At 36.8% G+C, this 27,307-nt stretch overlaps 1 protein-coding gene across 6 annotated transcripts; it reads right to left on the bottom strand.

Moving 5' to 3' along the window:
• Positions 1 to 5,561: 5,561 nt before the first annotated feature.
• Positions 5,562 to 18,554, bottom strand: LOC125275781 (CMP-N-acetylneuraminate-beta-galactosamide-alpha-2,3-sialyltransferase 1-like). Of its 6 annotated transcripts, none has more exons than XM_048203048.1 (8): positions 14,953 to 15,416; positions 14,443 to 14,492; positions 10,861 to 11,171; positions 10,390 to 10,571; positions 8,964 to 9,143; positions 8,026 to 8,071; positions 7,734 to 7,853; positions 5,562 to 6,411 (listed from the first exon to the last, which is right to left on the bottom strand). In XM_048203048.1, the coding sequence occupies exons 2-8, from the start codon at positions 14,462 to 14,464 to the stop codon at positions 6,244 to 6,246; spliced, it is 1,029 nt and encodes a 342-aa protein (XP_048059005.1). In that variant the 5' UTR covers positions 14,465 to 14,492; positions 14,953 to 15,416; the 3' UTR covers positions 5,562 to 6,243. The 6 variants fall into 6 exon arrangements, with proteins under 6 accessions (XP_048059005.1, XP_048059004.1, XP_048059009.1 ...); XM_048203047.1 differs by having other exon boundaries at positions 14,957 to 15,416; XM_048203052.1 differs by lacking the exons at positions 14,443 to 14,492; positions 14,953 to 15,416 and adding an exon at positions 18,344 to 18,554.
• Between the last annotated feature and the right edge of the window lie 8,753 nt (positions 18,555 to 27,307).

Below are 27,307 nucleotides of genomic sequence, written 5' to 3'. Positions count from 1 at the left end.
GTATTCTACTTACGAAGAAAGTGTAAAGCTCTTGCAGTTCAAAAAGCTTACGTTACATCCTACACCTTCCCTATTCAACTTACAAAAAAAGAGTAACTGACGTGACACCAGTTTACCCTTTTTTTCATAACTTAAATACGGATGGCGGGGGGTAGCTAGATATTTTACTTCATAACATAAATACATCCATTATATGGTTAAATATGGATACACCTAGGATGGTTTGAGAGTGAGTTAAACTTGAAAGTAATTTTCATTTGAATTTGAACTAATCCTTTAACATAGTTACAATACATTTGAAATGAATTATTTAATGTATAAAAATATGTGGGCAATACATTATACATTTTGTATATATTATGTTAAAAGCACATTTTAGTTTTTCATGGTGTCTCAAAATAGCACAGTTGAGTACATTTAGACTTTCTTAAGAAGTACTAAAAAAAAGTACAAAATAAGTGTTTGAAAATAGAGAACTTTAAGTACATTATGGAAGCATACTTTTTTCACCTGGTAAAAAAAAATTAGTTTATTGTAGCTTTTTCATTGTAAAGCAGTGCAAATGTATCTGTCACTCATAAAAACGCTGCAGATTTCCTGAAACAGACATACAAGCAAAAAACTAGTTTTTGTCAGAATTAGGATTGATTAAATTGTAGAACTCTTCAAAAGAGTCACGTCACTTGTATGAACATTGTAAAACAAGGAAAAGAATCCAGAATCTCACATTTCAGTTTATCTGCACTTACCAGTGGTTGAATTGTTGGTTTTCTTCATGTTGCCCAGTGGAAGAGAACAAACAACTTTCAGAAAAAACAAACAACTTTAATTTGCGTTCAGTTGCAAATAATTTGTGTTCAGAAATTTCCTGTTCCTCTAAAAATTCTATTTAAATGCAGCATATTTATATGAACGGATGTTTCTCATGTTTCTCATGTTATCTGATGACATTGGAATGATTAAACTAGTTTCCAAAAGCATTCTTTAGTGGCTTAAGAGATCAAATGAATCATTCACAGATGAAGTACACAAAACTTTGCTTAGAATTTCCATATTGGTCCAGTTTTTTTATTTTATTTTTTATTGTATTATTCTGGTTTGTTATATGCTATTCACCATCAAAACATCTTCACCAGTTTTGAAGTTGATTTAATAATCTAACAGCCTTTGCCTAATTAACACATGACAGGACAGAGAGTATCAATGTATACTTAAAAATATGATGTAAAAATAATATAATAACAAGATTTTAACCAGATGCTGCTATATTGTTTCTTGGTAGAGATTATTGTTACACATAAGCAACAGAAGTGTTTTTGTTGTTTGATTGTTTATAGACATTCCAAATTGTCTGAGCATGATGTTTCAATGATTAAACTGGCTACTTTTTATGAAGAGTCTCATTATCAAACTGAAATAAATGATGTGAATATCTTGCGCAATAATCAGCATTAACCGTGTACACAGGTACAGATAATCTGTGAGAACTGTAGAGACTAAACAGGTTTGTAACGGAGGCAGCAGATCATTTATACTGAGTGCATTAAATTATGCATTCAATATTAACTTTTCAGTTATAGTTTTTATGTGTGCTGAAAATAAAAAGGAAGCAGCGAAAGAAGAATGGAAAAGAGCTTGAGGTAAGCAGTTTTAAGTTTTTGACCGTCTTTGAACCTCTCTCACTGTACGACATAGGATCACTGATTAAGAGCCACGATTACAGAAATCGCCACGATTGTTTCATGCTGGCAATCTTTCGTCTGGGATAGCCAAAAATCATGCAGTGTATCCTGGGCTTAAGACAAACAAAAGCCGCGTTTCCACCGAAATTACCCATAACAATTTGTCCCAGGAACTTCCCCCCAGACCTGTTGCTGTCTGCATTTCCATCGTGGTCTAACAATGTGGGTGAAAACAAGCTTGGACCCCCTTGTGGCCCCCCTAAATGTTTTTCAGTATTGAAAATAAGTGGGGAAAAAATTTCAAGAAAAAAACACATAGGTTAACCGGCATTTCAGTCAACTCAAATATCGAAAGGGGTCAAATTGACCTGCAACATAACACGGGGAATAAGTTTAGGAGATGTGTTTCACCGTGCCCCTGATCTATTCCTGGGAAGGATGGACAGGAGCTTTGTGTTCTTTGTCTCAGAGTAGAGCACGCTCGTGTAAGGACCTTAGGTCATTTATTAGCTCAATTTAATTGTTACAGGGAATAAGAATTGAATCAACTGTAAATGATTCACTGTAAATGAGTCAGAATTAATATTTAACACTTCATCAATTATTCGTCCAGCGAAAACTGAGGTTAGAGTATTTTACCAATTCTGGATAAAATATTATTCTGCTGCCAACAGTAACAATATTTTATTATGATTATTATTATTATTATTATATTATTATAAGCAAGAGGTAACTGATCTTTGAGTTTAAGACAGTAATTTGATACACAGCACAAGAAACTCGTATATGTGAAAATCAAAGCAAGCTTTATTGACTACTTCTAATGATTACAGGAAACTAAGGCTAAACACACACACACATTCATACGCACACACACACACATTCACGGAGTTGATATGAGTTATGAAGAAAGTCCCAAATACTAACTAAACATCGCAACCTGAGGAAAATCACAAAAGCAGAGCTTTGGCTTGATTCTTTAGGTTTAAAGGAGTTTCACCAGTTTCCAGCAAGAGAGAGAAGTTTGCTTGTACCTGCGTTTGCTCTGACAGCTGAGGTAATCGGGTTGTTCTGCGACTCGCGTGCAGCGGAGTCCCGTTCTGGATTGGCTGTCTTTCAGGTGACGTCTTCTCGGGAAAGCCCTTCGTGGGTTGCGCGGAAGCTTTAAAGTTAAAGTTGGTGAAATGCGCTGTTCTGAGCAGTTTTCTGAGTGTTTTGGAGTCTGGATGTGACGGCTGTTGAATGGTCAGCTGCGCGGCTCGTGGTTGAAGTCGGCGACTGTTAGATGGAAAATCAGCCCCGGTAAGGATCATTTCTCAATGACCCATGCGACTTTTCCGCCGTGGTCAAAGTAGCGGTGCTTTGGCTACTGGGCTTCAACGACTGTGCTTCAGTCCGACTTCTGACCGACCTTTTGACCGATTTCTGACCGATTTCTGACTTCCAGCTATTGGGAAAGCATAGTTTTAAAGGAGCAAATTTGGCTCCATCCTTCAGATGCGATCCTCCAATTGCTACGGAGATTAGACACGCCTCGTCTATTGTCTATTGATCACATCGCGTGATATCTGTGGAACATTCTCCTGTTTTATTAACAACTTTATAACGTTTTCTTAATATCTTCCTGATACTGAATTTCAATGTTTCATTCACACAGAATTACAGAGAATTATAAATTCTGCATTTTGAACTCAAACATGACACACTTCTTACACACATATTACTAGACTGACCCAATTAAAACAATGATTACAAGAGAAAGAAAATGCATACAGGAATACAAACATATACTGCATTGACTCCAACATGTTAGTAATCACATCATAGCAAGTGTTATTCTGGATATAGTTAATACTTTAAATGATTGTCCCTTTTGAGATTCAAGATTGAGTCCTTAAGCATAGAGTTTAAACTTTGACCGGAGTCACGAGTGACCGGGTCAAAAAGGGATTCCTAATCAGGGTAGGTCTGTGAGGATCCTGGTGCATTTAGGTCCGTTAATTAATGTTTCCTGTTCCATCCGATAATACAAGAGGGCTCTGTGAGAGAATCAATAGATTTAACATGATCAGGAAGGCCTCAGAACAGATATTCTCTTTTCTTAAGTCACGTTACCACTTCTCTTAATGCTGACCAGCTGGAATTAGGAGCTATCCAGTGCCCCTGGGGATTCTGGGGTCAGCGAATGAATCCTTTGTCAAATGAAGCTTTGTTCGGTCACGTTGTTCATTGATAAAGTCATTGGTAAGTTCTGTCGAGCGAGGCCCTACACTCGATCAGCTCTCGAGGGAGCTGATTGCCTTCGATGTGAGGAGGCTCCTCTCTCACCTCGCCCTCTTTGATGACAAGGGGAATTTAATTTCTGCACCCCGTGGTTGGGGTCCTGCATCCACTTAGGCGGCGGGCTGACTTAGGTCATGGGGCTCGTAGCTGGAGCAGTTAGATGAGCTTGAGACAGGCCCCGCCCTTTCTCTGGCTTTGTCTACAGACTCCGAGGGTCCCGCTTTGGATTTGGAAGATCTTCATAACGAGATCTCAAAGTCATGGAAAGCCCATGGAAAGTCAGAGAACTACATTTCTCGGGGTAGTTTGGGAATCCACAATGATGCAGGCACAACTGTCCACGGCTCTGGTGAATTTCATTCTTACCATGGTAGGCAGTCTGAGGTTAGGGCAAGAGATTTCCATCTGTCAATGTCAGGTACAGCTGGGTCTTATGGCTGTGACTGCCAGCGTAATAACTTTGGACTTTTTGCACTTGAGGCCCTTCCAGTGGTGGCTCAAAATCAAAGGGTTTCCCTTACTAAAGCCCATGTTATGGTAAGGGTCATGCACCGAGTGCTTCGTGCCCTTTCATGTTTTGATGTGGACAGACATCACATCGGTAGTCGCCTATGTTGAGTTTGTGCTCCCTGTTCAGGCTGGTGTAGCAGATCTCGCTCTGGGCAGATGGCAAGCTGCTGTCCCTGAGGGCAATTTACATCCTGGGACATCTTATTACTGGAGCAGACATCCTGTTGAGGTAGGGGCTGAGGGTCAGGGATTGGTGACTCTACGCTCAAATAGCGGAGTCCATATGAAAGAAGCTCGTCAGGGTGGAAGTGGACTTGTTTGCCTCAGAAGTTCCGACCCATTGTCCCCTTTGTTTTTGTCTCAATCCTCCAGCTCATCTGAGGCTGGATGCCATGGTACAGACGTGGCAGAGACTGCATCTGTACACCTTTCCACCTATTGCTCTGCTCCCGGGAGTCCTGGCAAGGGTCCATCAGGAGGGGTTGCGGCTAATATTAGTGACCCCATTCTGGCTGGCCCGAGTGTGGTTTGCGGACCTGGTTTTTCTCCTGGAAAGCTCTCCTTGGAAGACTGCGACCAGGAGGGACCTTCTGTCCCAGTCTCAGGTACAGTCTTTCACTCCTGACCGGAGATTTGGAAACTGTGGGTCTGGACCCTGAGGTGTACCATCTCATAGATTCTGGTCCAATGTTGTCGATACCATTCTCAATGCTAGGACTCCTCCTACTAGAAAGCTGCTATTTCAGCTTGCCACAACCAGATTGAGGGGTCTTCAATGGGGAAACATGTCCTGGTGTCCGTTTCTTGCATTGTGCCATATGGCTTATGCCTATCTACAGACTGCTGGTTTCTTCGTGGGATCTTTCAATTGTATCGGAAGGGTTGTCAGATGCTCCTTTCGAACCCTTAGAGTGCTTATTGCCATTACTTCTCTAAAACAGGTTGGGGACATGCAGGCTCTGTTATTTGCCCCTGGACTGGTCAAAGTGATACTGTACCTGAGTCAATCCCAGGGTGAGTCCTTCCTGTATTTATAGGTTTGTGCACTATTTGTACTGAAGTATGAAGTAGGAAAAACACAACATCTCAAGAAAAACAAAATTTTTATTTCAAATTGCGAGTGAATTACACAGAAAGTAAGTAATGAACACTCCTTTTATAATCACTCAAGGTATCAGTCAGTTCAGTATGATAATATAGTAGTGCTAACAAATCAGGTGTTGGTGCTGCCATCTGTAAAACTTAGTGGCACCGGGGCTACTGCCCTCAAATGTTAGTCTGGAGCCCTGCTACTCCAGGTTAATATTCAGAAGAAAAAAAAACACAACACTTTTGTGAGTCAGTTTCCCTGAAAAGTATGTGGTGAGAAAATGAAAGAAAATGAAGAAAATGGGTCACACTTTCCATTTATTGTGTTTAACTACTATGTACTTACACACACACACAAATAATAAATAAATATAATTATTATTATTATTTTTTAAATATAGCTACAATGAAAAAACACGTATGTACACCATAATTAATTTAAATGTTAGTACATAGTAAAGGCACCCAATATAAAGCAGGACCGAAAAATCAATCCGCTAATGCCACAGTTTCAGTTGATGCTGATAGTGGAGCTCAGCTTCAGAAAAGTTGATCTCTTGCACCTCTCAAGATGAATATGACCTTAAAGTCTCTGCCACACAAATCGGCAAAATTCAATAATCGCTATTGCAATGCAATATTGTGCAGTACAACGGTAGAGTTTCTCCAAGAACCTGCTTCATGTCCAACCCCTGTACAACAAAATCTTCTTTTCCTGTTGGAGCCGACTGATTGTTTTATTTTCAAAGTCTCCAGCATGAGAATCATTTTCAAATGGAGTCAAAGTTTCATCAAAATAATGATGCCAGTTTCCGTTACTCGTAGCTCCAAACCCAAAAACATTCACCTGTAAGAGAAACAGTTATCAGTGCGTTAATGGTTTCTCTTTCATTGTAAAGAAAAGCTTATTCATAAATTATTTTGTCAATAAATTGTAAAAATAAAACTCCCTCTTTTTGATCTAATTTTAGTATTAAATTCATTGTCCTTTTTTTCTATTTTTATTCCAATAAAATGGAAGTCAGTTTTATTGTTTACTTTAAAAAGTAATTGTAATTTTAAATATCTTACAATGTGACAATGTTCACATAATAGCAACTCTATTACTCATACTTTTCTTTTTAAATCGCAAAATGCAATTTTAAATCTCAAAATTATAAAAATGTGAATTTATTTAAAACTTCATATCACCGTTTTACTTTCAGTTTACCCATCGGTGCACGTACAATGCTAACCACTATAGAGGGTATACATATACGTCTCTTTCCCGCCGGAATGCACTCCCTCAGCTGGACTGAGTGGCAAAAGAATCTGCTGCATGACTGGATTTAACAGGGGAAACTGCGAAAATGAGTAAAACAAACGATTACACTAAAGGTTGGGCTCGAAAGTGTTCCTCATGACATGTCAAAGAAACCTTATCCATGGATATTGACATGCAGCCAGGAATCGTGTTTCCTTACATTTATATGTGCCTGATTTCGAAGCGGGGGAAAATATATAAAGCAAATCTGTGAACACTTTATATAACTACAATATAAGTAGGTCTAAATTGGAGTGATCACTTTTATCAATGTTATATATTTCGTCATATCGTCCAGCCCTACAAACTTGTATAGTTTTTATCAGTGTTTATTTAAAAACACCCAATTATGCAGAATATGATGGTAAATATTTAATTGATAAGTTAGTGTAGCTTTTAGCAGTCTGTAAAAATATACCTCAGATTTTGTGTCAAAGCTATTTGTACAGTCAGTTGCAAAGCTCTTTCCCATTTTGGATGTGTTTTGTGTGTTTTTTGCGGCATTCACGCTGAAAACCAATGCTGCCGCTCAGTCTTTCTGCCACTCAGTGGGAATAACCACAGTCATAACGGTCGACGATGAAGTCACGTGCATAACCTCTATACTATGGTTCAGCGCTTCAGGTTTTAATGCTAACACTTCCCTGAAAGTATTTGGTATACTTTTAGTATTTGGAAAGCTTTGATCTGAATAGCCTGCACTGGACACTCTTTCATGACAACACCCACAATCAAATATTTGCTATAATCTTAGTGATCTATTCTGATACCTTTAAATCCTTATAAACTATATAATCCGTATAAACTGACACTCCCCCAAAAGCAACAGCAATGCCACACCATTTGAGACAGAATGGCAGTTTTACCTCATCACAGATGTGAAGAGCGAATATCAGCGTTAAGAATCCAGTAGATGGATATCTGCCATGACATTCTGTCCAGTTATCATATACATATCTCATGAATTCAGGGTGGAGGATCATCACCTAAAAACAATGACAGAAATAAAACAGGACACTTATGAAACATGCATTTATGATATGTTGTTTTGAATCTGCAATAGATTTCATTCAGGTAATGCTAATAAAATCCATTTAAATCAAACAGTTGTCATTTTGATTGATCGGTTGATTTCATGAGAAGGTCTGTGTTATTCACCTTGTCCTTATTTGCTTTGATTGTTGATGGAACTTCTGTGTATGTTCTGAGTAAACAAATACATTTTGATCAGAATTCAGATTTAAAAAAATAATTTAAACCTGAAATATCAGTGTTGTTAGTTTTAATAAATGCTAAGGACTGAAATTACTGTACAAAATGTATTTAAGTATTGCTTTTTAGGTAAAGAAAACATTGTTTTAATTAAAGGAACTATTGCTGAATTGTTTGTATTTGATTGTACTGTTAGCATATAAAAAGGTCAGATAGTTCAATACAACATGATAACTAAATGATAAAAAATTAGAGCAGACCAAAAACAGGAAAGGAGTGGTACTATATTGGTGTCATTTTGGTGTCTCTTCACCCTTTAATAAATACAAATATAGGTCAGTTTAGTGTGGTCTACATGTCAAGACACACCGAATGAGCCAATAAGCATGTCCAGATGTGTTATTGAGCCAAAGAACCAGATTCAAAAAGAACAAATCAAAAAGAACCGAACGAGCCGAGGATAACCGTGGAAAACTTTGACAGAATCGGCTCATTTGGTTCTTTTTGAATTGGACGTGACCAAATAGTTTGCAGAATTTGGAAGAGCATACTAACATACTACTGTTTCTGCCATAGAAAGATATGGTAAAAGTAGTATAAGTAGTAGGCATATACTAGTATGCGGTTTCAAATTCAGCTGACCTTCAACTCTGCTTGTAGGTTAGATTTGTTCATTTCAAAGCCATTCTTTGGCTATGAGCATACATGCCTTCCTGAAGTGCCCTTCAATGGTACAAAATCTGTGACTGTTGCACAGATCTGAAAGAAATTCAATGACGTCAAAGCTGTAATGTGATTGGTTATCAAGGCCCATGTGATTCAAATTGGCCGTTACGGTCCCTGGTATCTCTTAAACATAAGAAAGTCTATGGTTTAATTCTTACTGTGTTATGTTCTTAGTGGTGAAAGCACTGAAAAGCCACTGCATGTCCAGAATCTTAAAGGGAAAAAGCACCAGATGGGTGGAGTTGTCCAAGTCCATGGCGCTCTCAGGATACATAATCCGGTGAGTGGTCTTGGACCCCACATCCTTCTCGTAATGTTTTGTCGGGCCTTTATTTATTCTGAGAGAAAAACACACAGGAGATTGAGGTGATATTCTAATGAAAAGCCTTTAAATAACATCTTATTCATCTCTGGAATCACCTGATCAAATCTGATCTCAGACATATGACTACAGCCTCTGTCATTAAATGCACATCTGTTCTATCGATTCTGGTGGTTGAAAGCTTCATTATTCACTCTTAGCAATAAAGGTTTCAAAAGGGGTTTTTGTACACTCTTAAAAATTAAAGGGTTAGTTCACCCAAAAATGAAAATTCTGTCATTAATTACTCATCTTCATGTCATTCCACACCCGTAAGACTTTCGTTCATCTTCGGAACACAAATGAAGATCTTTTTGATTAAATCTGAGAGCTTTCTGTCCCTCCATAGACAGCTACGCAATTGAAACTTTGACGCTCCAAACAAATTCATAAAGAGATTGTAAAACTAATCCAAATGAATTTAGTGGTTTATTCCAAATTTTCTGAAGAGACACAGTCGCTTTATATGACGAACAGATTGAATTTAGGCTTATATTCACATATGAAGTTGTGGTAAATGGAAGCTCAAGCATGTTTGCTTGACGGATACAAGAACCAATGAGGTTCATTCTTGTGCGTTACGCAGCATGTTTGAGCTTCCGCAAGAGGTTTGTTCTCGCACATCAATCAGGTTCGGTTGAGCTTCTGTTTATGTTTGTTGATCAATGTTTATGTGTAAATAGAAGCCTAAATTAAATCTGTTCATTGTATAAAGTGATCCAGTCTGCTGAAAATTTGGACTTCATATAGATTCCTTTTACAATCTCTTTATGAACTTGAGTTGAAGTGTCAAATTTTCAGTAGGCTGTCTATGGAGGGACAGAAATATTCCTTCAAAAAGATCTTCATTTATGTCCTGAAGATGAACAAAAGTCTTACGGGTTTGGAATGACATGAAGGTGAGTAAAAAATGACAAAATGACAGAAATGACAGAATTTTCATTTTTGGGTGAGCTAACCCTTAACATCCATAGAACATTTTCATTGGACAAAAGGTTCTTAGTTAAAAAGGGTTATTTAGATAACTAAACTGTCCTTCACAATAATAAAATAAATGTTTTAAAAAACTTTCAATTATCAGTTTTTTTAAAAGCAAAAAAAAACAAAAAACTATTTAATAATAAACATCTTGTACTGGAAAGGTTCCATGGTTGTTAAAGGTTCTTCATGGAACCATCAATGCCAATAAAGAACCTTCAGTCTGACATAATCTAATGTACTACCTTATGACAAAGTCATGGAAATCTATGAGAGGCCCATAGTGAGATCCCAGGAGGTTCCCAGAGTTTCCCACCACCGCACAGGTTCTGCCACGATCTGGACCAGCATCTTCATCGGGGAAGAGAGAAAACAGCTGGTCCACCACAGCTGTGTAGTTGCTGACATTTGGTACATCTTGAAGCTCCTGTATGACATTATTTGATTAGTTAGGACCAGAATAAAATATATTATTCACACTTGTAAAAGAGTGTACTATTTTGAGAGGTTTGCATGCCTTATGTTTAAGAGGCTTTATGAATGAAGAATATAGATCGGGGCTTGTTGTCACAAGGTCTGTGTCTCCGGTCCGATTACACATATGCTTGTTTCATGAGCACGTTTCCTCTAGCAGTGATTCTATATGTTGGTGTCAAACAATGGGGGTAATACTACTAAGAAAATGTTGCATATTATGTTGAAGCAAACGCTCTTACCTTCCACCACCTGGAGACGTCTGCATGTAAAACACTGTTGTTGCTGTTGAGCAGAAGTGGAACGGTGGGTTTATAACGGTCACTGAACCATCTACTATTTCCTTGGTCTGTCACACAGTTCCCGCATGCGCACGGAGCTCGCTCTGAGACTAAACCGTGAGAACTGTCCATCAAAACCATTGCTGAGTTTTGAAAGTACAGGAATGACAGGATGGCTGAGGAGCCCAGGAGCGCGGTGATGTAGCGGTGATGTTTCAGTCGCACAGCCATCAGTGATGTTTGAGGTTTTGTCACTTCAAACAGAAATAGACCTACAGAGGAAAAGAGAGTGGGTTATATTGAGTAATAAAAGAGATGCATACAAGCTGGACACTACTGGGTAAAAGGCGCGTTTGACTTCTCCTTTAAACCACTAGATGGCACGAAAATTCACCTCAGCAGCACTTTTCTTAAAGGGTTAGTTCACCCAAAAAGAAAAATAATGCCATTTATTATTCACCCTTAGGGTGACTACCCGTCCCGCTTTGCGTTGTACCGCACGTCGCATATTGAGAAAATGTCCCGCATTTTCATCAGTCTGTTGGTTTTTAATTATAATGTTACGAAAACGTGCATGCGTTCTTTGCCTTTTTAAGAAAGCATTTTATTTATTCTTTTTGCTGCATAGTTTTTCACCTTCGACAGAAGTAACATCCCACCTTACACAAATACAACAGCCGAATCCAATGGTTGAAAAGAAAGGAGTAAGCACGGTCAGTAGGTTGTGACGGCCGTCAATCCAAATGTGGAGCGAGTTGGACTTGGTTTTACAGCTCGTTCAAAATCAACCCACATACATTGCAAAAAGACTGACGAGCACAGCAGCCTGCTGGAGAAATTAGTGATCATGTTCTCCATGTTCTACACTTGGTCGCGCGCGCCGGTACTTCACGAGGAACGTACTCAGGATCTGGACCAGAGCAAATAAGCGCCATTATCGTCAAATATAAAAATAAACAGCGTTATCGGTTTCAAGGTTAGTAACATATTAACTATTCATACTGTTTGTATGTTTTATAACAGAGCCTAAACAGGGTGCAAGATTGTTTTGCACAATTTTAAACGTCCACATAAGTTCCGCAGTCATAACGCAGCAATTTCCACACACGTCTTAACTACGTGGTGAAGGTACACTCATAGGCTATATGAATAAATAAAAAATAAAATAAAATAATACACGTAGCCTACTTTGTGCTTAAAATGAGTCTAAAATGCAAAATAATAGTAAAAAATAGTTAAACGATAAAACAGTTGTACTTTCTGTATACAGTAGCTAAAAACTGCTTGTGAAAATTAAATTATTAAATTCAATAATGTTAAAAAATATGTGTTAAATGCTGTTAAATATTTATCTTCTTATAGGCCTATTTATGTTGTTTTACTTTTGTAATGTAATGTGCTTTTGTAAAGTCACACTAATGTTATAACAGGCATATTGTTTTGAACTGCTTTTCTGGTTACTAATAATCGTGTAAAAGTTTTTGTTTGTTTGTTTTTATTAAGTTAGATAGACATTATATAACAGCTTCAGGTTGTGTTTTAGTGTTGGTAACATGTCCCACACAAACTTAGTAATCGTCCCACATTTGGTTTGTTTGATGGTGGTCACCTACACCCGTAAGACCTTCGTTCATCTTCCGAACACAAATTAAGATATTTTGATTAAATTCGATGGCTCAGTGAGGCCTCTATAGACAGCAATGCCATTGAAAATCTCAAGATTCATAAAGGTACTAAAAACATTTGAAACAGTTCATGTGATTTCTGTGGTTCTACTGTAATATTATAAATGTTTCTACATATAATTTGCAGCAATACATTAAATAACAGAATAAAACAGGCACTGTTTATTATGGAAGCTTGTTTCTGCCACAGAATAAAAAAAATTGGAAAAAAAAGTAGCCTAATTGTCCCACAATTCTGAATATTTTTTCTCTCAATTGCAAAGTTATATCTCGTAATTCCCTTAAAAAATAAAATAAATATAAGCCTATTTCAAGTACATTTTATTAAGTATACTTAATTTAATATCATATGATATAATAATATCAATATACTAGTAGCATACAAATCTCAATACTACTTGGGACTAAATTGTACTTTAAGTGTTAACAGAAGTAAACTTTGAGTACACAACTAGTTTACAACTAAATATTTCGTTGCAACTGCAACTATACTACAAGTGAGCTTATAGGTATAATGATAATTTACTACTGATAGTTAAATAATTGTAGCACATTTTTTAGTTTATGAAAGTACACTTTGAAGTATACTATCAGTAAACTAGTTTAGTAGATATTGCAAGCATACTTGTAGGTTTTAAGTGAATTTAACATCATATTTATAGACCTGGTTTCACAGACAGGGCTTAGATTAAGCCAGGATTAGGCCTTAGATAAATTAGGATATTTAAGAAGCTTCTATAAAGATGTCTTAGAAAAAACATTACCGGTGTGCACCTTGAGACAAAACAATGGCACTGACATTTTTTAAAATTTGCTTTCAGTTAAAACAGCTCAAACATGCATTTTAGTCTGGGACTAAGCCTTGTCTGTGAAACTGGGTAATAGTTTACTATTTATATATTTTTGCACTTTAAGTATAGTACTAAGTATATATCAAAAGACTGAGTGTAACAGATCCACTAGAAGAGAGCTTGAAGAACCCAAGTGCAGTTTATTTACATGATGGTGTAAGGCCTGCCCAACTGGCCCAACGGCGGTTTTCCCATAGGATGGGGAAGATTTCTTGCACGTTCGGTCTTTTCAGTGTGGCAAAGTAATTTAATTCCAATTAAACTCTTATCTGACTCTATTTCATTATGACCTCGAATTTAGGTTGGAATGCCAATTGATTATTGACCATTTATATTTATTCTAGACATTAGATTATTCTATTTAACTCTTTGCTCTTATTGTACTTGTTTATTCGGTTCTCAGAGTCACACAGGGTCCTCGTCACTAGACAGAGGTAATTGACTATACTGTTTAGAAGGCCGCTTTCATGCTTGCTCTATCTAAAAGTATTTGTTTAGTCCCCATAGATCTGTATACACCTGAATTAAAGTATCACCATCTCTAGTCAGAGGTCACAACCACTACTACAGATAAGCCGACCAATATTACTTCTCTTATGGTAGCTTTGATTTGGTCATGTCATGGTTTCCCATGTACACTTAGCTAGAGTAACATTACATTAAACAGAGGTAACAGAGTGTTGTCCTAAACTGAAATTCCCTTTTTAGCCATTACAGTCTAAGCACACGTGAACTAATGCCAAGCGTTAGTCGGAGCTCTAAAATAACAGTTGGTGTGCCCCAATGCTCCACTCAAAACTGGACCTTAGTCTGTTACTAACCTGACGCAGATTTGCGGTAACAATGGATACATCGTAAATGAAGTCAGTAATTTCAGAGTAAGTCAGAATAAAATCAAATGTGACAATTTATTAGTCAGGTAAATGTATCATGCCAATTACATAATCAATTCAAAGACGATCAATACAAAACATCAAATGCTCAGAAATAGAGTAAAAGAAGCATACCTGACATTAGAAAAATGCACATTGCCGAGCGTCCTAAACACTCAGCAACACTGTAAAAAATGAAAAGTTGAGAAAACTTTAAAGTTTAAGGCAACAAACTTCAGCAGATTTTTGTGTTTTCTCAACATTTTTTACAGTGAATATGTTTTGTTTTATATTTGTTTTCTCAAAGAGTAGCCCTCTCTTTGTCCAGACAGTCCGGCATCAGTCTTACAGTGGTTACAGGAACAATACTAGACAAAGACCTTGTCCGCAAAACCCACAGTAAAAGATGAACGGGCCAGCAAATGTGCATAATCAGTGTACTTAGATAAAGTCCCAGGAAAATTGTTCTCAGGCATCAGGTAACTTAAAAAGTAATTAAGTCCATTTTGAAAGATACCTTTGAGAGCATCATTAAAGCCCACATGACATATTGCAAATGTCCGCCACATAATCCTCAATATCATTTGAAACTCACTCATGCATAATTTATTCATAAACTTTTCGCCAGAATAAAAACTGACTTACCTACTTTTTTGTTAATGTATTCCACAGACTCCTCAACGTGGTGCTTTGTCAAATCTTGGTTTATTAGATGTAGTCATGCGCATGGTAAGCTGATGGGGTGTGTGAAGTACACCTAATGGAAACTGTGTTTTATTTAGGTGTCATTGGATGGGTGGAGCTTGTGAGTGACTCCATTCCCCCGGTAACACTGGTTAATCCACCTACTGCTCTCATGGGTTTTGATTACAGCATATGACATGACTCAATTTTGTGAAAATCTAGAGGAAACTTCCTGATCAGAAATGAGTTACTGTTGCATTGACGACCAGTCAGACTGCTAGATCAGAGCAGCTTCATCAGATCAGATAGGCCTATTTTTAAAGGCATCAATGAGGAAAAAAACAGGAATTTGTACAATGAGCATTTTTGATCATTATCAAAATAATATTTTATAATATATCAAAGGAAAGAACAGATCCTCTACTTTTATTTATTTTTTTAAACAATGTTTCGTTCTTTATTCATGCATTCTTTTTTATATCAACACTTGAATCTGGGTAAGTTTAATAAAAAAAAAAAAAGCAACATTTTGAAGAAAAAGCTATGATTTTTTTTTTTTTTTTTTTTCCCCCAAAGACTAATGCCAAGTTTACACTACAGGACTTTAAATGTCAGCAGATCACAGTCCTGTTCAGACTACATGACTTGCTGTGGAGTCTTGAAGTTGTTGTGGTGTTCACACTACATGACACTACGTAAATGATCCACAACAGGGGGTTACACACCACAGGAGCTGACAACAACTCTGTCACCCAATGACTTTATTGAAAATGGATGTTGGGAAGAAATTAGATTAAATTTTGAATTAAAAATTAGAAATCACCTAGAAATCACCTTCTAATCATATTATAAATTACCAATGAAATCTGATAACAACTATCTCAAAAATGTTGTTTCTAAACGCTCTAATAATGACAAAAACTGTTATTTTCAGGTTAAGTCTTTTCAATGCTCAAAGTTAATAAGGAAGCTTGATTTGATTTTTTTTTTTTTTTTTTCCCCAACCACTTTACCAGAAATCCTGCCCTGCAGTTAATTCAATTGGTTAAGGTTACAATGACATATAGGTTTAGGGATTTTTGACATGACCTGTAAAATCTTAAAGGTGCCCAAGAATGCTTTTTCACAAAATGTAATATAAATCTAAGGTGTCTCCTGAATGTGTCTGTGAAGTTTCAGCTCAAAATACCCCATAGATTTTTTTTAATTAATTTTTTTAACTGCCTATTTTGGGGCATCATTAACAATGCACTGATTTACACTCGACGCCGCCCCTTTAAATGCTCACGCTCCCTGCCAAACGAGCTCTCGACTATATTACAGCACATTTACAAAGTTCACACAGCTAATATAACCCTCAAATGGATCTTTACAAGATGTTCGTCATGCATGCTGCATGCATGCTGTAACGTCTGGACCAATCAGCCACACAATTATTCATTGTATTTAATGAATTACCCATAAACTCACTCTCACTATCAAAGTTCTCTGAACTCATCCCCCGTAAAACTGTAACCAGCATCCCAATGTTGCTAGCACACAGGCCAACCTAAGTGTCCTGTTACAGTTATATGGTACTTTTATGATCCAGAAGAATTCTGGAGAGACTAGTGACTCATTCTTCCTGAGAAGGACAAATAAACTCTCTTAATCCTATGTATTCTCTATATAACCACTTGGGAAATGTATAAACATGTATCCAATTTTCCCATCTCATGACTTTCCATCTCATCACATTGGCAGCATGTTTGGTATCTACGGACTCCAACTTTAATTTCCTATTTGGTAATTTATGTTACATGTTACTAACTCTGTGACATGTTAGAATTATAGGAAGCTAGAAGGTTATTCTCTCATTCATCCAATCCAGTGTCTTATGCTAATATCTTGCTACAGAACAAAGACTCGTAAAACTTCCCTCTGAAAGGGGAACTCCTTATTGGCTCAGACACCTCAAGAGGGTGTGGCATCTTCACCCCTTATATTCACTGATCACAAGGAACCCCCTCTCTTCCTGCTCATCCTCCTCTTCTTTTCTTTTACTGACAAATGCTGACGTCAAGATGATGCTGTAAGAAGCTAGAAGCTTCTAAGGAACCCCAAGCTTGTGCCAGGCCTCGGCCTAGACCTTCCATTCACCAAAGATCCTCTGAATCCAACTGGTTCTCTTTCATCAAGACAATATCAGCAAAGATTCAACGGAAACCTCCACAAATTGCATCAGGACAGTTTTAATTCAACTTGGAGAGACATGCAAGTATCAAACTTAGTCTCATTATCGGATACATTGAGTATCCTTACCCCTTTTAAAGATGGGCCTGTTAAAACTACACTGATGGTTTGCTCAAGGCTGTTGATCTGCTGAAATGTCCAACAATGCTGTAACCTCTTGCTTCCTGTACTCTGCTTTAGCTCTCTCTCTCTCTCTCTCTCTCTTGGTAAACTGTATGCATGTATGTGTGTGAATGTTAGAGTAGTTTAAGTGTTTAGTCTAGTTAATAAAGTCTTGTTCATGTCATACGTAAGGTTGTCCGTGTTTTGCGCTCATATACGGGAGTCCCTATTCATGTCGGTCCTGACTACAGGCTTTTAGAAGAATAAGATTGTTATTTCCCATAACCTGGAAATGAACATTTCTTAGAATTAATAAACAATTAACACTGTGTGTTCATTGAACAACAGGTTAATTGATTGTAATATTAATTTTATTACATTAAGTTAATTTTATTAACTGATTAAAATATTAATAATTAATTATAACTAGTTATGATTATTCATATTTATTTTGAGCTAATTTGCTGCAATGCTTCGAATTATGTGAGTAAAGTATTTATTTGGATGTTAATGTTTTATTCTGAGTGAATTTGAGGCTATATGCTCTGTGGCTAACGGCTAATGCTACATTGTTGGAGAGATTCATAAAGAATGAAGTTGTGTTTATGCATTATACAGACTGCAAGTGTTTAAAAATGAAAATAGCGACGGCTCTTGTCTCCGTGAATACAGTAAGAAACGATGGTAACTTTAACCACATTTAACAGTACATTAGCAACGTGCTAACGAAACATTTAGAAAGACAATTTACAAATATCAGTAAAAATATCATGATATCATGGATTATGTCAGTTATTATTGCTCCATCTGCCATTTTTCGCTGTTGTTCTTGCTTGCTTACCTAGTCTGATGCTTCATCTGTGCAGATCCAGACGTTACTGGCTTGTGTAATCCCTTAAACATGGGCTGGCATTATGCAAATATTGGGGCGTACACCCCGACTGTTACGTAACAGTCGGTGTTATGTTGAGATATGTTTAACTATGCCAATATAAATTCAATTTTTGAATCTGGGCACCTTTAAGAATTGGCTGCAGGATGACATGGGCATGACTTCTGACGCTTGGATGTGGGCCGGGTTGGTCCACCACAGGCTGCAGCAAGAAGCTTCTCCTAAAAAGCAAGTAAAAATGTTATTATTAAAGAGAAGGCAGAGTAGCGAATGTTGCAACAGGTTTAGCATTAAAAAAAAAATCTAGTACTATTTAATAATAGGCGTTGTGTAATATTGGGTGATATTGTAAATTGTCTAAAGAAAATAAACAATATTGATGTTTTCTTTCTTTTAGTGTCTTTTAGTATTTTAGTGTCTAGTATCACTGCTATGTATGCCCAATAAAGCTGTTTTTAATGAACAGATTCAAATCTAATTTTAAATTTGTTTTTATGCACACTGAAGTACCAGTAATTTGCAGCTAATAGAGCAATTCGCACTATTTTTTCCACTCAGTAAAGCACATTACACAAACATTGTATTTAAAAAATGACTGTGATTTTAACAGTAAAAGACTGTAAAAATGCTGCGGTGAAAAACTGTCAATTGGTTTACAGAAAGTTTCCGTACTAAATACGGTGAATAACTGTAATAGATCTAACAGTACATTTAATGTAATTTTACGGTAAAATACCATTAAATTCACAGTTTTTGGAAGTGAAAAATAACAATTAATTGTAAAATATACAGTGAAAAACTGTAAATTAACATTCCCACAATTCCCTGTGTGACACTTCACATTTGATATATTTTCGTTGAAATAACTCTGTTTCTTCTTAGTTTTTCTCATTTTTTTCTAATCAGTTATGTACATTAGGGTTTTATGTTACATCTAATGTTGTTAAATTAATGTTTATTGTATTTTTAAAATTTCATGCATGTTACCATGATGGTGTTTAGTGTGTGTGTGAATGACACTGTGTGCACCTTCTATATGTTAGTGTTGTCCTCCTCAGCTTGTGGAAAAGCTGCTTGTGATGAACTTTGATTCATCATGTGACTCTTATTACCACTGTGTTTGGTGACTGTCAGTGTATTATAAAGGTACAAAACAGATATAATATTAGGTTGGTAAATTAACATTATATCAATTAATGAAATACGTTATTTTACTGTAAATTTACCTTTTTTATTTTTTTTTACGTTGCTACTGTATTTTTTACGGTAAAGTTCTGGCAACCACAGCTGCTGGTTTTTTACCGTAAATTTTACTGGGATTTTTTTTTACAGTGTATTAGTGATATAACACCAAATATAGAACATTAATTCACAAGACAAACACTCTAAACCGTGTCTGCACCGGACGCAAGCAGCACAATGCAAAGTGTCAAAAGACAACAGAACGCATTATAATCAGTGATATTGTCTGGATGCGACGCAACGCGACAACAAATTCCCGACAGTAAACGGATTCCCCGTTTTGTTTCTGACACAGTCCAAGTGCTTTGCAATGGTCGGTTTGTCGCGTTCAGTGTAAACAGATTTTAGCTATTGCAGCCAGAGATGGGACCAAGTCACACATGTGCAAGTCTCAAGTAAGTCTCAAGTCTTAACCTTCAAGTCTCAGGTAAGTCCCAAGTATTTTTTTCTTGGGCAAGTCAAGTTAAGTCACAAGCTATGTCAAGTCAAGTCCAAGTCAAGTCACCTTATTATTGTAATTTTACCTGCAGAATCTGATCTTAATAAAATGAAAAGACATATATATATATATAAGTAACTGTCAGTAAATTAAAATAATTTGGATTTGCATTGTAAATACTCATGTTCAGTAAAATACATAATGGAATCAAACAAAATTGTAACTTCATAAAATTATTTATTTTTCACTTCTGCCAACAGTGTTTGAAATGTTTTAAATGTTCAACATTGAGTCCATAAAACAAATAACAGCTTAACATCCAACAGACCCTCTCTGAACACCTCCCTCTCTCTCTCTCTCAAACACAGTTTACATACAACATTAAACTTTGTTACATTTCTCCTCTCTCTCACACTCTCTCTCTCTCTCTCTCTCTCTCTCTCTCTCACTCACTCACTCACTCACTCACTCACACACACACACACACACACACACACACACACACACACACACACACACACACACACACACACACACACACACACACACTCAGAGTATATCCATAAGTCATTACCTCTTTTATAAGGTATTGCACTTGCAAAATATAAGGTACGAGAGGGCATGACTGATGATAGTGTCGTGATCCAGTCATCATCACAACGCTATTCTCAGCCTGCGCTCCAGCTGAGTAATCAACTTTATTTTTTAAAATAATTTATATATTTTATATTCAAACTGAAAACATGATGTGATGAACACTCAAGTTATTCAAGTCATCGTGTCTCAAGTCAAGTCAAGTCCCGAGTCTTTAACTTCCAAGTCCGAAGTTGCATCCCAAATGACGCACTATACACTATGCACTTATACACTATGTACTTGTGCACTATGCACTCATCCATGTAGTGCGTGAATTGTATAAGGTTATTTTGTCATTTAACAATGGAGTCTGATACCCCCTCCCCCTCCACTACGTAATTAAAGCTGTGACAGTTGAGTGCACGAAGTGTCCAACATTCCACACTTCGTTTTTTCCGTTAATTTAGTGCATCATCCAGGTATTTAAAGTGTACTTTTCTTTGTGGAATTTTCAGTGTGAACGCACTACTCGCACTATACTTAAAAACGTCATAGAATAGTGCATAAGTACGCGAATTGGTACGCACCTCGAGTCAAATCTCAAGTATTTTATTTTTTGTCAAGTCAAGTCACAAGTCATAAAAATAGCGACTCGAGTCCAAGTCATCAAGTCACAAGTCCCCATGTCTGATTGCAGCACGGCGCGATGCGACACGACAAAAGTTGCATCTGGTGTCGACACAGTGTAAAATACAAAAGAAACTGTGTGTAACGTAAACTGTAACTGACTATCATAAAACTCTGAACGCTGACAACTGACGTCACTGCCAATATATGATAGGCTGAGGTGCCTCACGTGATCCAAGTTAGCCGCTTTCTCCAATGGTAGCTATAAGAGCCACAGACCTTCACATCTCCAAGTAATAAGACAATCTTTAGTATAACAGTGAAAACACAGAAAGCCTAAAGTCTGCAAGTGTGGGTATCTGCAGGTTGGAGTAATGGGCATGACAAAAAGTGGAGAAAAGTCTTGATCATTATGGGGTAGGGTTAGGGGTTTGTTTCTGTTGAACCATTTACATTGTCCCAGATCACCATCTAGAGCAGTGGTTCCCAAACCTGTCCTGAAGTACCCCCAGCACTACACATTATGGATGTCTCTCATTTAACACACCTGATTCAACTCATCAGCTCATTAGTAGGGACTGCAAGACCAGAAGTAGGTGTGTCACATACAAAATGTGCAGTGCTGGGGGTCCTCCATGTCAGGTTTGGGAACCACTGATCTAGAGCATGGGTGTCAAACTCAATTCCATGAGGGCCGCAGTCCTGCAGAGTTTAGTTCCAACCCTGCTCCAAACACACATACAAGTAGATTTCTAATAGGCCTGAAGGATTTGATTAGCTGAATCAAGTGCGTTTAATTAGGGTTGAAGCTAACTAAAAGCCACTGGAAGGCAAGCCTGCAACCTTTAGCCAAAAAAAGCATAACAGCTAATGCTAACGTTCTGGCTCTGGCGGTAGGTGGTACGCAGGGAAGGAGTTTTGAACGGCGGGCACTGATGTCACTGCCATTACACGATAGGCTGAGAGGTGCCGCACGTGATTAATTTAGCCGTTACAGTTTCTCCAATGGTACAGACCCTCCTATCTCCCTATAATACACAATCTCTGGCTAAACTCAGCAGGGCTGTGGCCCTCCAGGAACTGAGTTTGACACCTTTGATTTAAAGCATCTGTTGACACTATCAGATGTTGGGTGAACGTGATATCACCAAGTACGCATGTTCCTAGAATAACATCTTTGTTTATCTTTTCCATCAGTGTTATTCACTTATCATTTCCCTCTGATTTTAGGGGGAAAAAAGTTATGGGTAGAGTTAGGTTTATGGGTAGAAATAGAACTCAATTTTCAGACAAGAATGTTGTTCCAGGATCAACAAAATCTGTCTTACTTTGCGAAATCACGGTGACTGTAAAAGTTGCATGAGCTCATATGTTAGTCTGGAGGCTCTTCTCATGTCAGATATATTCTAAATGTCATGGGAACCTGCATGGTTTTGACCAACAAATATTGTAATTATTAAATTTAAAAATACTTCACATTAATGAAATGTCTCTTGTAATCTTCAATATTTTACTCTTGTCTTAACACAATATTGGTGTAGTTCAATTGTTTTCCAAACAGATATTGCAAAAGTTTTACTTTGGGGGGTAAAAATTATTTTATTTTTTTAACAACATACAAAACCACTCCAAGATACAATCCACTTGTGCTTTTGACTCAAAACCTTTTAGTTACTGAAATACGGGGGTGAAAAAAGTTGAATGCACAAAAAAAACAAAAAAAAAACTTAAATACAAGCAAGTTCATTTGTAGTACATTCTTATTTTTTGTGCTAAATAAAATTGTAAAAGTTATACACTATAAATACACTAATTAAAAGTATATTTCTACTTCTACTGTGTATGTGCAGTGTTGGTCCTGGCTGTGTTTAAGTCTCTTGTTCCTCGTTCCTGTTCTGGATATTCTGGATATTCTCTTTCGAGACAGTTTTGGTTTTCCTGTTGGACTCGTGTCAGAAGACTGAGGCGCTACCAAGAAATACTTTACCATCTGCATCTGTGATGTCTGATCCTGGCTATCTTTCCTGCTGCTGTTTTTCTTAATCTGATATTTGCTGCATTCGCTCTAATCCTCCTAATTTCACATGACCGTAACTATTTAAAGACAGTTAAGTACATCATAGTTAAGTACATCATATAAAGGGAATATTGAAGGATTAGTTCACTTTCAAATGAAAATTACCCCAAGTTTTACTCACCCTCAAGCCATCCTAGGTGTTTATTACTTTCTTTTTTTCTGATGAACACAATCGGAGAAATAGTAATAAATATCCTGACGCATCCAAGCTTTATAATGGCAGTGAGCAGGATCTATGAGTATGAGCTGAAGAAAGTGTCTCCATCCATCATAAATGTTCTCCACACGGCTCTGGGGGGTTAATAAAGGCCTTCTGAAGCGAAGTGATGCCTTTGTGTAAAAAATATCAAGTTTATTTAACAAGTATCAATATTTAACAAGTTATGAAGTAAAATATCTAGCTGTTCAGAAAGCTTACATTACGTCCTATGCCTTCCCTATTCAACTTACGGGAAAAAGTGTAACTGACGCTCTGGTCTGGCAGAAGCTAATATTTTACTTCATAACTTGTTAAATATGGATTTTTTTTTTTTTTACAGAAATGTATTGTTTCACTTCAGAAGGTATTTATTAACCCCCCGGAGCCTTGTGGAGTACGTTTATGATGGATGTGGATGGAAGAACTTTCTTCAGCTCATACTCATTTGGTAACGCTTACTGCCATTATAAAGCTTGGATGCATTAGGATATTTATTAATATTTCTCCAATTGTGTTCATTAGAAATAAGAAAGTCATATACACCTATGATGGCTTGAGGGTGAGTAAAACTTGGGGTAATTTCCATTTGAAATTGAACTAATCCTTTTACATAGTTACAATACATTTGAAATTAATTGTTTAATGTATAACAATATGAGGGCAATACATTATAAATACATTTTGTATATATTTATCATTTATTATTATTATATTTTAAATAATAAGTGTGTTTTCTGATGAGTATATTTAAACGTGTATAAAAGATGAGTTCAAATGTACTATAACTGGTAACTAAATACACTTTTTTTAATACAGAGATAGTACGTTAAAAGCCCATTTTAGTTCATATTCATGTGTCTCAAAATAGATGTTCTTAAGATTATTTTGTATATTAAGTACAAAATTAGTGGTGAAAATAGAGCACTTTAAGTACATTATGGAAGTGTACTTTTTTAACCTGGGATATCCAGTTTATTGTAGTTTTTTTCTTTGTAAATCAGTGCAAATGTCTGTCAGTCCTAATAAAACGTTGCTGATTACCTCAAACAAACAAAAAAAATAGCTTTTGTCATAAGAATAGGCACTGATTAAATTATATTAGCCTACTCTTTTCAAAAGTCATGTCACATGTGTGAACATTGTAAAACATTGTAAAACAAGGAAGAGAGTCCAGGGTCTCATGTTTCAGTTTATCTTTGAGTGAAATCTTGCACTCACCGGTGGTTGAATAGTTGGTTTTCTTCATGTTGCCCAGTGGAAGAGAACAAATGACTTTCAGAAAAAAAATCCTTTAATTTGCATTCTTAAATGTAGTATATTGAAATTAACAGATGTTTCTCATGTTTGCATGTTTTCATAATGCAGATTAAGCAGCAGATTAAGTTTATCTGATGACATAGAATGATTAAACTCAGAGAGCATTCTTTAGGAAAATCAAATCAATCATCCACAGATGACGTAAACAAAACTTTGCTTTAGGTTGCTTTATGAACACAGTTTGTCCATTGAAGTTTGAATTTCCATACTGGTACAGTTTTTTTCATTCTGGTTTGTTATATGCTATTCACCACTAAACCATCTTCACCAGTTTTGAAGTTGATTTAATAATCTAACAGCCTTTGCCTGACATTTCAATGAGTATCATTATCTATTTCCTCAATCAAATCTATTTAAACTTTATGAAGAGTCTCATTATCAAACTGAAATAATCACGTGCAATAATCAGCATAAACTGTACACAGGTACAGGTAATTTGTGAGAACTTTAGAGACTAAACAAGTTTTGTAACCCCTTACAAAGAGCCGTTTGTAGGGAGGCAGCAGATGCATAATTTCATGCACTAATAACTTTTAAATATAAGCCTTTCAAAAATAATGTTAAATGAAGTAAATATTGAATATTGGTAAGCACATGAAGCCGTTTAAAGGCCCACTGAAGAGCGTTGGAATGTGCAGCATTATTCAGTGTATTTCAACTGAAACAGGAAGACAGGGCGATATATATCGAACAGCCCCACCCCTTTTAAAAAAATCATTCCCTATCCTCTATATAGCGCACTGTGTGCCATTCACCATGTAGAAACTAGTAAATGTGTGAGCAAATGACCGATGTCAGCCGCAGTTTCAGAGTCTGTAAGAGTGTAGGAGGAGGTGGGACTTCAGATTCTAGACAGCATTTGATTGGACCGAAGATTTGATGAGAAACTGAAGTGCGATGTGATGTCATGAAAATCCATGATCCATTTTAGTGAAAGTGAGAGACTAAGTTTTGAATGCTCATATCTCCTAAATGCAAATTTTGTCATTGTTTTTTATTCACACCAGCTTATTCATAACCTTAAGGCTAACATATTCATACTAAAAGCTAAAAAACTTACATTTTGATTTCAGGGGGAGTTTAATGGAAATAAATAATATTATTTCTTGCAGATGTCACTGTGGATGCAGAGAAGAGGAAAAGCGTGGATCTAAACGCAAGCATTGTGTTTTTTTCTGGTCGCTGAGAGTTGAAGAATGCTCAACTTTGGGTAAAACACTGTCACTTTGTACCCAGTCATCCAATCACAATGGAGGAGGGGCGGAACAAAAAAATATGTGAAATGAGATACTAATACTCCTGTAGAAATTCTGTATCATAGCGAGTGAACTGTCTCATCTGGAAAGAAAAAGAAAAAAAAAACTCTGTGCTGCCGAAGTGCTCTCAAGTGCTCACAGCTATGCGTTTTCAGCAGAGCGCCTAGCATTTTCAGTTGGCTAAAAATGCTTTGGCGGAGACACAGCCTTACTGCATGCACCACAAAAGACTTTTAAAAATGGTGGTTGAAATAAAATGCTGTGTGAACTCAACCAATCAGCATGTTCAGTGCCCAAGTCCCACCCCTGAAAGTTACTGAACTTCGTAAAAGTACTACCTCATGAGCAGGGACTTTCTGAGGGGGAAATTTTCACTAAAAACTGAAAGGTTTTTCCTTTGATTTTCATGCGTACAGATGACAACGTTGTCAAAATGATCACCGTTTACACGGATCCAAGAAAATGACTAAAAACGCTGTATTATTAAAGTATATTTTTCAAAAACTTGCTCTTTAAAACCCCTTTTTCAATTATTTGCAATTCTCAGGCCCCAAAACGCCATTGTTGTGTAAATGAACGGCCAAAACATTTTTCATTTTTAGTTGCAAACTGTGTTGTGTAAATGACCTTTATACACTGGTAATGAGGCCAACAAGGAACAGGTGTGTGTGGGTAATGAATTTTCATGGTAAATAACAATAATGACTATAAAAAAATTAACAAGGGTAACAAAACAAGGCAGCAATGGAAACCAGGGATGTGTCTGAAATCACGGCCTATACCCTTAAATAGGGCACTATTTGAGGGGACAGCCATTTGTATTGGTGTCTGAAACCATAGTGGACATTACCGGGTGAACTCATTCAACCCCACAATGCACCGCAATAACGAGTGTACAACCAATGTACACTCAACGGCTAGAGAATACCCGTAATGCACTGTGAGAGTCCTTTAAGTGGACTATATTAGAGGACTAATGTAGGGGAATAGTGAATGAGGGTAAAGGAGGTGATTTTGAACACAGCACGAAACTAGAAATAGGAACTAGAAATACAACATAAAAGTCCTTGAACATAAAGCACATGACAGAGGAATTTGTGACAGCCGATTTTTCCCCTCACAAAATTGTGCTCATGCACAAATGTCTTGAATTATTTTAAGGATCCTACCTGGAAATAAAATAAATAAAATCTGACAGGTGCAATGACATAAGATTGCTCAAAACTGGAACATTCGGTCCCTTTGATTGTGTGTCACAACAGTATGTTTCCATAATTAGACGCTATCAGATAAACTTTGTAATGATGATGACGTCAATTTGAGCTCAAGATTGCTCAAACAATAGAACGTTGTGCCA

This window comes from Megalobrama amblycephala, linkage group LG9 (genome assembly GCF_018812025.1).
Source record: "Megalobrama amblycephala isolate DHTTF-2021 linkage group LG9, ASM1881202v1, whole genome shotgun sequence".
NCBI classification, from domain to species: Eukaryota; Metazoa; Chordata; class Actinopteri; order Cypriniformes; family Xenocyprididae; genus Megalobrama; species Megalobrama amblycephala.
The sequence above is the reverse complement of the archived record's forward strand: the minus strand, read 5'-3'. Positions and strand labels throughout refer to the sequence as shown.

Bases quoted from the DNA above. Each gene is read 5' to 3' on its own strand.
- LOC125275781 (XM_048203048.1), bottom strand. From the start codon at position 14,464: ATGTGCATTTTTCTAATGTCAG. The intron at 11,172-14,442 runs GTATGCTTCTTT...TTTCCTCTGTAG, and splicing joins GTGCATTTTTCTAATGTCAG to GTCTATTTCTGTTTGAAGTG. The intron at 8,072-8,963 runs GTAAGAATTAAA...TTGTTTACTCAG, and splicing joins ACCACTAAGAACATAACACA to AACATACACAGAAGTTCCAT.